This window comes from Sinocyclocheilus rhinocerous, unplaced genomic scaffold (assembly GCF_001515625.1).
Source record: "Sinocyclocheilus rhinocerous isolate Xijiao unplaced genomic scaffold, SAMN03320098_v1.1 scaffold241, whole genome shotgun sequence".
In the NCBI taxonomy this organism is placed as follows: domain Eukaryota; kingdom Metazoa; phylum Chordata; class Actinopteri; order Cypriniformes; family Cyprinidae; genus Sinocyclocheilus; species Sinocyclocheilus rhinocerous.
The window spans coordinates 3,284,051-3,295,914 of NW_015659312.1; the positions used below are offsets into that span (position 1 = coordinate 3,284,051).

The 11,864-nt window shown below is 36.7% G+C and overlaps 1 protein-coding gene across 3 annotated transcripts in view; it reads right to left on the bottom strand.

Annotated features, from left to right (window-relative positions):
* The window catches only part of LOC107723457 (testis-expressed sequence 10 protein homolog), a 21,457-nt gene continuing 9,593 nt past the window's right edge, over positions 1-11,864 (bottom strand). For all 3 annotated transcript variants that reach the window (XM_016532090.1, XM_016532088.1, XM_016532089.1), the window contains 7 exons: positions 10,992-11,169; positions 6,992-7,080; positions 6,762-6,895; positions 2,043-2,123; positions 1,777-1,946; positions 361-571; positions 1-192 (listed from right to left, as the gene is read on the bottom strand). In XM_016532090.1, coding sequence (XP_016387576.1) covers positions 82-192; positions 361-571; positions 1,777-1,946; positions 2,043-2,123; positions 6,762-6,895; positions 6,992-7,080; positions 10,992-11,169 — 974 coding nt within the window. In that variant the 3' untranslated portion in view covers positions 1-81. The remainder of the gene's footprint in view (positions 193-360; positions 572-1,776; positions 1,947-2,042; positions 2,124-6,761; positions 6,896-6,991; positions 7,081-10,991; positions 11,170-11,864) is intronic.

Genomic DNA, 11,864 nt, shown 5'->3' on the forward strand with positions numbered 1-11,864 from the left:
TCTTTATTTTGTACAAAATGACTGAACTGGAAGAAAGAACAAAAAAAATGTTGTAGCAATGAACACTATAACAGTCAGTGATTAATAGATGTCCCTCATGCCCATGTTGGCCCGGTGACCAAACAGAGTCACACTGTAGCAGTACAGCAAGTCAGTCAGCCACTGCTCTCGAGTCTCTCCACCATAGAAATGCTGTAAAAACAGAAGCACAACAGTCAAGACGGTATCGGCAGCTCAATTTCAAGGCACATAGTATTATAAAATCTATTTTAAGGTAGGGTAAACAATGCTAGTTTTATCTGTTAAAGCAAAGCTGAAATGGATATGTGCAGTCATAAGGAGCCATATATGTGTGTGTACCGTTAAGTCTTGTATGATATGTTGCAGTAGACTGGCGTTGGCCATCATGTGGTTGCGTAATTGAGTATGCTGAAGAAGTAATGACAGGATCTGTGCCAACACGGGGAGCTCTTCCTCACAAAGGTCACACACGCGAAAAGACTGCAAGACCAGTCGCAGCAGCCTTGGTACCGTGCTCAAGGCGGCAAAACACGCCTCCCACACGGCATCCCTGACGGTGAGACAGACAAACATAAGTTTTGACAACTACACTTTTTGTTTGGACAACTCTAGATCATATTTCTTTAACCACAAGCCCCAGTTTGTAACTAAGACTATGTGCTATACTATGTGAAATAAGGTGGCAAAATGTAACTAATTAATATAACTTGTTGATATATTAATTACATTGTTAATTACATAAATATATTATTTTAAATTATTGTAATTAACACGCTTCTCATATTACAGAAACAAAAAAAACTGTTTTTACAATCACCATTTTTCAATACTAAACAAACTGAGCACAACTGTGGATCATTTTCCATTGTTTTGGCACAAAATACATTCAGTGACTACATCTTTCAAATTACATGAATTATTTTCATACTCAAGACAAAACTATGTACCTACTGGCCAATTTGCATACATTTACATATTCTTTTTAAAAACTGTTAAACTTAAGTTCAAAACCTAATATAAAACTGTATAAGGCAGCAATTTGCTAAATTTCTACAGCAATGCCATATTGGAATATTTATTTTAAAACTAAAAAATGAAATACTAGAGGTAGCTGAACACCTACATGTGTTAGTCTTTCAATTTCATTACTATCTACACAAAAGGAGAAAGGTAGTAATAATTTAGTACTGTAATGTAAATATGGACCACGTAACATATACTGCAGTGAATTCTAAACAGTAGTTTTGTAAAGACATTTTAGAGAAGAAAACATTGCATGTTATTGTTTTTAGGTCAGTGTTCTCTGGGTGTTGGTTGACAACCATTGCTAATGTTATGGAAGAATTACTTAATTCGAATCATGTATGAAGTGTTTTGGTAGTTTTTGTGCATTCTGAATGTGAAATTTACTGCTGTGCCAAGCTGAAAGTCAGTAAAGAAAATTGTGTTAAGAGTTTTGTAAGTTTCGAGAAATGTGTCCTATCGATTTTATAAAAAAACTGTAATACTGTTGCTGAATGAATAGTTTGTTGACACAAACTTTATTTTTTTTTAGGAATTTTAAGAGCATCAAAACAAGTAACTTTATTTTGAAAAAGTATGAATACCCTTTTTGGACTTTCCCCAGTCTTGTTTCTAACTTCTTTTGTATGCTGTATTATCAAACAGTCTTTCTTCGTGCACACTTTGTGGTGTTTAAATGTTACTCTATGCAAATATTTGTGAGTGTGTGGGTGTGCGTGTTTGTGAGCACACCTCTTGTGGGCGCTCTGCTCCAGTTGTAGCAGCAGATTGAGCATGCTCAGGCAACAGTCAGACAGGAAGTGGAGGAGTGTGTCGCTGGGCAGGAAGTTGACATCCAGTAACCGGGGAACACACCTTAAAATTGCTGCACACACACAGTCTGGCACCACCACGAGTCCACACTGCAGAGACGAAGAGAGTGTCACTGCAAACCGTGCCTTGCTCCACTGCCCACTCGTATGCAAAACATTCAGCAGAAAAACACACGTTCAACTCACCAGATTCTTAATGATGGCGTTCTGTATCACATCAAAACACTGTGCACGAGATCCTAGAGTGTCCAGGCAGTGGCACACCTCCTACAAACACAGTGCAGAAATGTTTAGGAGCTGTGCAGGTAAATGAAAGTCTTCACACTGTAGAGTTAATGCTGCTCTGAGCGCTTCCAAATTCTGCATAAATGTGCAATGTGCTGATTTGGTTCCGTGTACATGAAATGCAGCATCAATGGAGCCTTAATGTCACATAAAACAGAAATTGTGATCCACTTTTCTTCATTATTGTGATGTAAATATCCAAGTGAAGTAGCTTATTGATCGAAAAAAGGACAGGACTTTATTTTGTCCATAAGGAATTGGATCATAGAAAGTGGGTGTTGCAAGCTAATCAGGCACGTTTTTTTTTAAAATAATGATGTGCATTGATAAATCATTTATGATAATCATGGCAACATTCCAAAAAAATAAAAATAAATAGTAAATTTTGATTTCATGGAAACTTTAAACTTGTCTTGTTGATAAAGTATATATTTTACAATTTATTATTTTTATTTATAATTACTATATATTTTATTACAATTCTAAGTTTAAAAACACATTTGAAATCATATTAGAGTATACATTTTATTAAAAAAAAAACTAATTTATAAAGTTAGAAAATATATACCATCATTGTAAATAGAAATGTGAAATTATAAAGTATATATTTTATTAAAATAAAAAAACAATTCAATATATTTTGATTATAAAAAAAATTATACATTTATTTTGAAATTATATGAAAATATAAAAATATATATTAAACTAAACAAAATTTGTAATTATCAATAGAATTATAAATGTATAGTTTTATAATTACATATATCATATACCTCTTATATATATATATCAAATTCTGCATTGAACCAAACATTTACAGAAATCCAGCCAAAGGCTAGGCAAAAGGACTACACAGATTTTAGGAACATAACTCATCTTCAGAGAAGAGTCATTTTACAGACTGAAAGATGATAGAAAGATGACACTTTTTCCTATCTAATTCTACAAAGAACCTTTGAATTATACATCACAACAACTTAACATCTGACACACACACACACGGTTTAGGTGAGACAAAAATAAATCCCTGGTCCCAGAAGTCTGCAGAGAACAAAGAATCCTATAGCACCACACACACATATACAGTGACAGGCTCGAAGGGTTGTACCTCGCCACTATGGCCGGTCTCTCATAATGGAAGTTGACAATGGACGGATTAGCGATGCCCTGCCACTCTCTGAACTGATATTTTATGAGCACTAACAATAAATAAGTGTTTGAGTGTATGTGTGTGAGAAATCTAATAGTGCTAATAGCATTAGAGCAGATTAGATTAAACAGATGAAGGCGGAGCGGACTGTCATTCTGAGCAGGTTATTATCAGACATTAATCAGGCTAACAGTGTTAAGAACACATTACGCATGCTTTAGATTAGAGACACCTGATTGGCAATAAAGGAATGGACACCCAGTAGCCATACGCTCTCGCTCTCAAACACACACACACACACACACACACAAACTTAATTTTAACCTAACTGCCAAGCTATATATCTGAGAAACAGTAAGTGAGAATTTTCTTTAAGAGTGTGATGTGGAATCCCAATAGGATTAGAAGGACACCTTTTTAGCACATTTTTTACACTTTAGCACATTAGGATTTCTCAGCAGAGCTGTAAAGAAAAAAAAGGTGCTAAAAATTACTTTACCAATAAAAAAAAATTTGAATTGTTCTTATTTACTTGGTGTTTCATATTTCAGCAATGTTAACGTATAATATTAAAAAAAGAAAATAATATAAAAAGAAAATGTAATAGCTCACACACACATATACATACAGTGGGTATAGAAAAGAATCACCCCACCTTTAAAATAATTAAATTTTGTTGCTTTGCAGCCTGAACACAGTTTTTGTTTTATCCAGCTATATTTACTCAGTGCAACTTATAACATCCAAGTGAAAGATATAACACCAACATGTCAGAAAAAAAAAAAAAAGTTGGAAAAAGTTATTTTGTTGAACCACCTTTTGCTTTAAATACAGCCTTTAGTTTGGGATGTGTCTCTAATTACTTTGCAATATTTGGCCACTCTTCTTTGCAGAACTGCTCAAGTTCAGTTAAACTTGATGGTGAGGGTTTGTGGACTGCAGTCTTTCAAGTCATTCCACAGATTTTCAATGAGGTTTAAGTCTGGGCTCTGACTAGGCCATGCAAGTACATTCACCTTGTTTTCCTTTAACCACTGTGCGCTCAGTTTTGCTGTGTGCTTTGGGTCATTGTCATGTTGGAAGGTAAACCTTCTTCCCATTGACAACTTTCTGGCAGAGGGCAGCAGATTTTCCTCAAGAATTTGATGATATTTTGCTCCATCTATTTTTCTTCTTCTATCCTGATAAGTGCTCCAGTCCCTGCTGCAGAGAAACACCTTCTTTCATCCCTCCCACACAAGCCACATTGGTGGAGGATTAGTGATATTGTTGTCGCATGCACACAATGACCACTCTTTGTCAAAAATTCCTGCAACTGCTTCAGAGTTGCTGTAGGTCTCTTGGACCTCTCTCAGACCAGTTTCCTCCTGACTCTTTTATCCAGTTTGGAGCGACGGCCTGATCCAGGGAGGGTCTTGTGTTGTACCAAATACCTTCCACTTCTTAATAATAGACTTCACTGTGCTTCTACGCATTGATAAAGCCTTTGAATTTTTTTTGCATCCATCTCTTGACTTGTGCCTGTCCACAACTTTCTCCCGGAGATCTTTTGACAGTATCTTGCCACCCATAGTTGATCGTTTGCTTCAGTTGCACTACCAAGGACTGAAATGCTCCAGGAAAGCTCTTTTCATGCTGAGCCAATCAAAATGACCACAGCTGATCACAGTTAAAAGTCAAATGGCTTTGCAAAGCAACAAAATGTGATTATTGTAAAGGGGGTTGATTCTTTTCTATATACATAAAAAAGTATCCAATAAATAGTTTTCAAAAATATTTAATCTCAATTTTTTCCCACAAGGTTGAAAGTACAATTAACTTGTACCAAAAGTTTTATTTAGCCAAAGTGCTGAACGTGTTTTTGTACAGCGATTTTTTTATTGTTAAATATAATTTCTAATTAAGCACAAGTTAAGTGATGAGAGTTGAGAGAGAGCGTGTCCTGTGCTTGTGTACGTGAGGAGGGAAATAGGCTCTTTTCCTCATTAAGGCCCATTATTCTCCATCAGCCTCACCTGCTGGCATCATCTCCCCCGTCACTCCTCATTACCGTATCAACGGTGATGCCAGCCATCCCTCTTCACCTTTACTGTCTGATTGACTTGGACACCAAAAATGAAAGTCCAGAGAAAATTGCACAGAGGAATTAGCTGTGTGTCTGGAGTAAAGGGAGGGGGGCAGTGAGAGTCAGCCCCTGGCCTTAGGGTGTGGTTTTGTTGGATTTTAATTTCCGTGTAAAATGTCAGGTGGTGATGGTGTCCGCTGGCTGGCATTAGCATTTGCTTTAGCCAGGAGTGCTCTGATAACCAGCCCTTATTGAAATATGGAGACACATACACCGGTGCGATGCGATAAACCTTCCCCTGCTCAACGAACTGGCCGCCTCCAGGGGGGAAACTAAAACACACTTGTGCGTTGAATAACAACCCAAATGGTCCTACAGCGAATCAAGCGAACACCTGCTTCTTGGTAGAAGTTGAAAAATGCACACGTTTGGCATTAAACATGATGGGTGTGATTAAGGTGAACAGCATGACTGATTCATATCTCTTTCACAACATGCAACAACACTGCTTGGTATTTATTAAAAAAACTGGCATTTCATGTGCACACAAGAACATGGGGGGGAAAAAATTTAGTTCAGCAGAAAAACGCTACATTAACGTTTGCTGTTAATGTTCATCTAATTTTCACGTGTATGAAAAAGTTTTAAAAAAAAGTGCAAAAGTCTCAGTTTTTCTCCTGAAAATGTCACTTTAAAGCATCTGTGCTATTAGGGTTGTAATTTTAACACATTCATTTAGTGTGATTAATTATAAAAATAAACAAGTATTAATGCAATTTACCATGCTATCTGCCTGGTATGTAAATTACATAGTAAAATATTTTCTTGACTTGAAGCTTAAAGTTACACGTTTTTGCAAGAGAATGGACAAATGCAATGGTTCTGGGAAACATGTGCAAAGTTGAATTAATTTAAAAAAATTAAATAACATTTTGACACAGCCTCTTACAAACAAATTACACATATGAAGTACCCTGCAAAACAAAACTAAATTTCAATGATTTTATCTTTTAAAATAATGTGATGTCTTTGAATTATATTTCTAAATTTTCTAATTTGGGGTCTTTTCTCAGAAAACATTCATATATGTGATTAATTGTAACAGAAAAATTATTTGATGCTAGAAAATTTTGTTTTGTGCCAGGTGAAAACACTGTGTAATGCAAATGCATCTAGGCAACAGCAGACAGACAAACGGACTGACACTAGAGCAACCAAATGATTGACAAGCCAGACTAACTGACAGAGCAGATGAGAGAGACGCTCACAGGGGACAGAGCAGATGACAACAGGATTAGAAACATACGCCAGCGATTGACAGCAGAACAACTGACATAACACAAGTTGTTGGAGCGACTAAAGGTGGAGAAAAGGACTGGCAGATAAAAGAGATAGAGAGAAATACCTCCACTATATCCCAGTGGTGTAGGAACTGCTCCAGGGTGGTAGCAAATACGCTGAGGGGCGAGAGAATGGAGGAGGGCAACAGGCTGTCTTCATCTGTGTCCTGAAGGGCCTGCAGCATCTCAGAGGAGAAACCTGAAGCATGGGATCATGGGAACACCACTTTATCAATATCGAGTATGCTGTCGGTACTCATATCATTGAATGTGATGCGTGTGTGTGTGTGAGCACCTGTTAGTGTGGTGAAAAAGAAACTGAGGTAATCTACATCCTTCACCGGCACATCCTGTGAACTGCTCGACCAGCCACACAGAGGAGACCTGCGAGGAAGCACACATGCATTACTGTGCAGTGGCCTGGCACTGATCCACTCTCCTGTTACACATCTCACACTGTACCTGAGTGTGTGTGTGTGGTGAGAATGTCAGTCTAAAAATACTGGCCATCTGAGCTCCTTCATTTCCTTTGAAATCAAACTCCCACCACAAACACGCTCACCTTCAGCGAATGAGAACACTCACGGTATTAAGGAAACACTGGGGTCATCCTTACAATATGGCCGACAACACTTACTATTCCTTAAGAAGATTTTAAGATATTCCATAAACCAAACCCACAATTTGATGCACAATAATTCCACCTTTAACGCCTTAAAACTCCACCGATTGAATCAAACTACACTTTAACCTAGTTGTACATGCTTTACATAAAACAAAACAAAAAAACTTTTTTGTAAGGGTGATTTTAGTTTTTTGGTACTTTTTTTTTTAGACAAAATAACAGCTTTTAAATATCCACTAATTATCAGTTATGAACTAGCTAGAATATTAATACTGGTGCATGCTTAGCATCCACAGCAGAAAAACACTGACATTTATATTCAGCAATTTATATTCAAAAACTTTTATTCTGCAAGGATGCATTAAACTGACCAAAAGTGACAGTAAAGATTTTGATATTATTAAAAAGATTTTGATATTAAATAAATGCTGTTCTTTTGAACTTTCTATTTATTAAACAAAAACCTTAAAAAAATGCATCACTTTTTTAAGTACAGCTATAAGTAATAAGTAGTACAACTATTATCATTAATAAGAAGAAATGTTTCTTGAGCAGCAATACATCATAATGGAATGACTTCTGAAGGATGTCTAAAGTCTGGATTAATGTCTGCTTAAAATTCAGTTTTGCCATCACAGGAATAAACTACAAGGGAGGAAACAGAAAAAAAGTCAATGTTGCCACTCTTCAAGGAAGCCAAACTATTAACAGCTCATTGTTTCTCAGCATTAAGCTGAAGATAGCTAAAAAGTTAAAAGTATACATTTTAACATCAAAATAATTACACACAGCATCTTTAAACTATGAAATGTTGCCAAATGAAGTACCAGCAGCTTTTATGGACATTTTCTCAGCTGGTTCGTAACAGTAAAAGCCAGGTAATTGCTGTGATCAAACACAGAGTGCAGGAGAACCAAGAGGCCACAGCCAACACATTCAGGTCAGTCTGTCACAGGCTCCATGTGTTGCTGTGCTTCTATATGTGTGTTCAAGGCTTCAGTGGGAACTTGATGGCAAGATATTGTCAGAAGTGACCATTTTATACTCACGCTTTTCTGAGAAGGAAATCAGAAAGAACCAGTGTGTGTGTGTCTGTGTTAAAGCTATTCAAGGACAATCCACGCAGTCTTATGATTCTCCCTTATAGATGTGGATCAGTCTCGAGGCCAATAAAGTGAATGAATATCTGATCTTTTACTTGTTTTGATTTAATTTCTCTTGTGATTGTGGAATGAGCATGTGCTGGACTTCCTTAATACATACTGATTGGCTCATTTCCCATCAACCCATTAGTAAATTTGAAGCCAGACAGACACACACACATACAGAAAGATGCACCAAGGAATAAAATGCTACTGTTCATTGTGTCTTTCTGTGTGCCAACCACACACACACTCTATAGCTATACTATTAGCTATTCTTGTCTAAGTTTAGCAACACTTTCTGAAGCCACCATTCAGTTAGTCGTTTCGCTGATGTGATCAAAGCTAAATTCTTGTGTGGGACAGAATGTTCGGTTCATGTTGTTCTAAGGATTGGCTCTCTTAAAAGCATGTCACGCAGTTCTACCATGAACAGAAGCGGCCTTAAGTGATGCTTCACTTATCGCGAAGGAATCCTGTCGCAGGGCCAGATTTTTCAAGTGCAGTTGGTGTGAATTCACTTGCCGTAGCATTTGTTTTGGAATTTTGGTGTGACTCTGAACTTGATGATTGTTCCATGTCTCATCTAAAGAGTAATACTGCCCTCTGTAGGTGTTCGAACACATTTAATAAAGTCTTGTTCTTATGAGCAAACAGAGAGACCAGAGGAAAGGCAGTGTATCCAAGATACACTCACACACGTCACGGGGGGGACTCAAAGTCACACACTCAGTGTGTTCTCAAACATTGCTCCCATTAGGATTTGAAGGGAAATCACAAATAAAAGAGTGGCTTTAGGCTAGTGACTATAAGAAAAGCAATGGGGACACAGCATGTCACAAAGACACACACGCAGACACACACCCTAAGGCCCTCAGCATGCTGAGGAATTCACAAAGGAAAAAAGAAAGAATATTCTGTCAATCATCCATGAACAAGTAACAGACTGTTGATTACTCATCCACCAACAAGGAACAAAAAAGTATTCAAACTTGGATGCTTATCATACGTCTTATTGTAAGACTTTCACCATTTTTTTTTCTAAATATGAACATATAAAATGATAAAAAATTTGCTTTTTATCATTAAAAATGTAGAGGTTTTATATAGACATGAATTTTGTATGTGTCTTTTGTATGTGAGGTGCAGTATTATTTTAGTATTATCTATATTATTTTATAGTATTTATTAATATTTTGTATTAGCGGTTTTAAGTTTTAGTCATTTTGTTATGTACTGTTGTCATTAAAATCTGTTATTTATTTCATTTTTATTATAATCTGTGTTTTAGCATTTTTAGTGCTTTAACAAATGTTTTTTTTTTTTGACGTTTTTTTATCTAATATTTTATTCCAGTTTTATTTCAATTACTGAAAACACTTTTAATCATTAACAACAGTTTTACTTTTTGCTAATGTTTTTATAAAAGCATATTATTAATTACATAAAAAGCATATATTAAAGCTGAAACTTGATGCAACGTTTCTGAAGAAAACACTATAGATTTGTAATTCATGTCTGTTATTTTGTAACTTTTTTCTCTTATTTGCACAATTATTGCCTTTCTACCTTTTTTCAATTAAATCAATTACTTATTTATGTTAAATTATTCAACAACAAAACTACTCAAAATGCCCATCCCTTCTCCTTTCCTGAAGGCACTCTCACTATAAACAACATTTTTGAAAACCTTCTTGACAAAAAACTGTGCAAACTAAACAAAAAAACTAACAAAATAAGTGTTGTGTATACTAAAGTCAGCGATAACTCTGAATATATTGAACTTACTGCAGTATGACCTCTGCCTCACTGCGCAGTGACTCGTGGCTCTGTTCCACCTCATTATGGCCAATCACGGTTAATGACTAGCGGTCACGGCCAATCAGAGTTAAGTGGGAGAATTGGACATCCTCTGATCATGCCGCACAGCGCTTGGCTGTCTCTGATTGGTTAAATTGTTTGATTCTATTAGCAGTGAAAACTCTGAGACTGCCGTCTCCTCTCGGCAGTCGTAGAGTCACATTTTAAACATATCAGTCAGATGCAGACAGATACTCCCCTCCAGGGGCCGAGCTGCACATGCGTTACCAGTCTCGGTCAAACATACACTAATGCACATATTTTTCCATTTTAGCAAGTATTATGTTAAGTAGCACTTGACTCATGAGAACTACATTAAAATGGGAGTGTGTGTGTGGGAGGGGGGGTATATGGGTGGTACTTTAAGTAAAAAATTTATGTATTCAGCAGGCAAAATAAGTTTGAGAACCTGTAATTTAAAAGTTTCCTATTTTGTTAGGATCTTGCCTTTGAAGATTGCAGCCCTTGTAGACAGTGAAACAGCTTACTAGGTTTAACAACAGAGTTCATGTTTCATAACAATACCACACACTGTTCTTTTTTTCCCCTGGCTTTTTACACCCATGCCCTGTACCCGAGAAACTAGATCTCTGATGCCCCAGAGTGGAACACTGGAAGCAGACTTTAGGATTGCATTAGTGCACGACGATGTGTCATAACCCTCATACCTCAGGTGTATGGTGCGTATTAGCATGGTGGCCAGGCTAGCCGACACTCTCCCAGTGTTGCAGACCTGACTGAGACATGCCAGAAGCTCTGCGGGAAACGCTGGCAGGGAATGGAGAATCTGAACCAGCCTCTTCTGGGACTCCACAGGCAACACTACCACACAGCCCTCCTGTGGATCTGCAACGTGAGACGTGAATAAAATAAATATCAAGTCAAGTCACCTTTATTTATATAGCGCTTTATACAATACAGACTGTGTCAAAGCTGCTTTACAGTATTAAACAGGAAAATAGTGTCACACAGATGAACAAAAACAGAGAAATGTTAATATAACAGATCTGCTCAGCTTGGAAAAATGTTATAGCATAAATTATCTTCAAATAATGCTAGCCACTTTTTTCATTAAATAAAATCAATTACATTTTTTAAAATGTAATTCTTAATTAAAAATTGTACTAATAAATAGAATATTAATGCTATTTTAAAGATTTAGAATTTCACCCTTAGAAATTCCTGGCTCATGGTAAATTACCCTTGGGGGTTGACAGGTCTATTTTGTAGGGGTGTAACGATTCACTCGTTTTATCGATGAATCGATTACAAACCCTGACGATGCATATTAGGGATGTGCATCTCATGACTGAGACCGATACGATACGCATCTCGATGCATAGCCAACGATATGATACATTAAAGATACATATGAAGCAGCTACCGATGCGATGCGATACACCCCTGTTACGATGCAATGCGATCCGATTTCGATTCGATTAAACACAATGCGATTTGATGCAATATGATGCAATGGCGAAAATATGATCACTTTTAATGCCTCAAGGCCTGTTTCATAAAACAAGTTTACCAAATAAGCC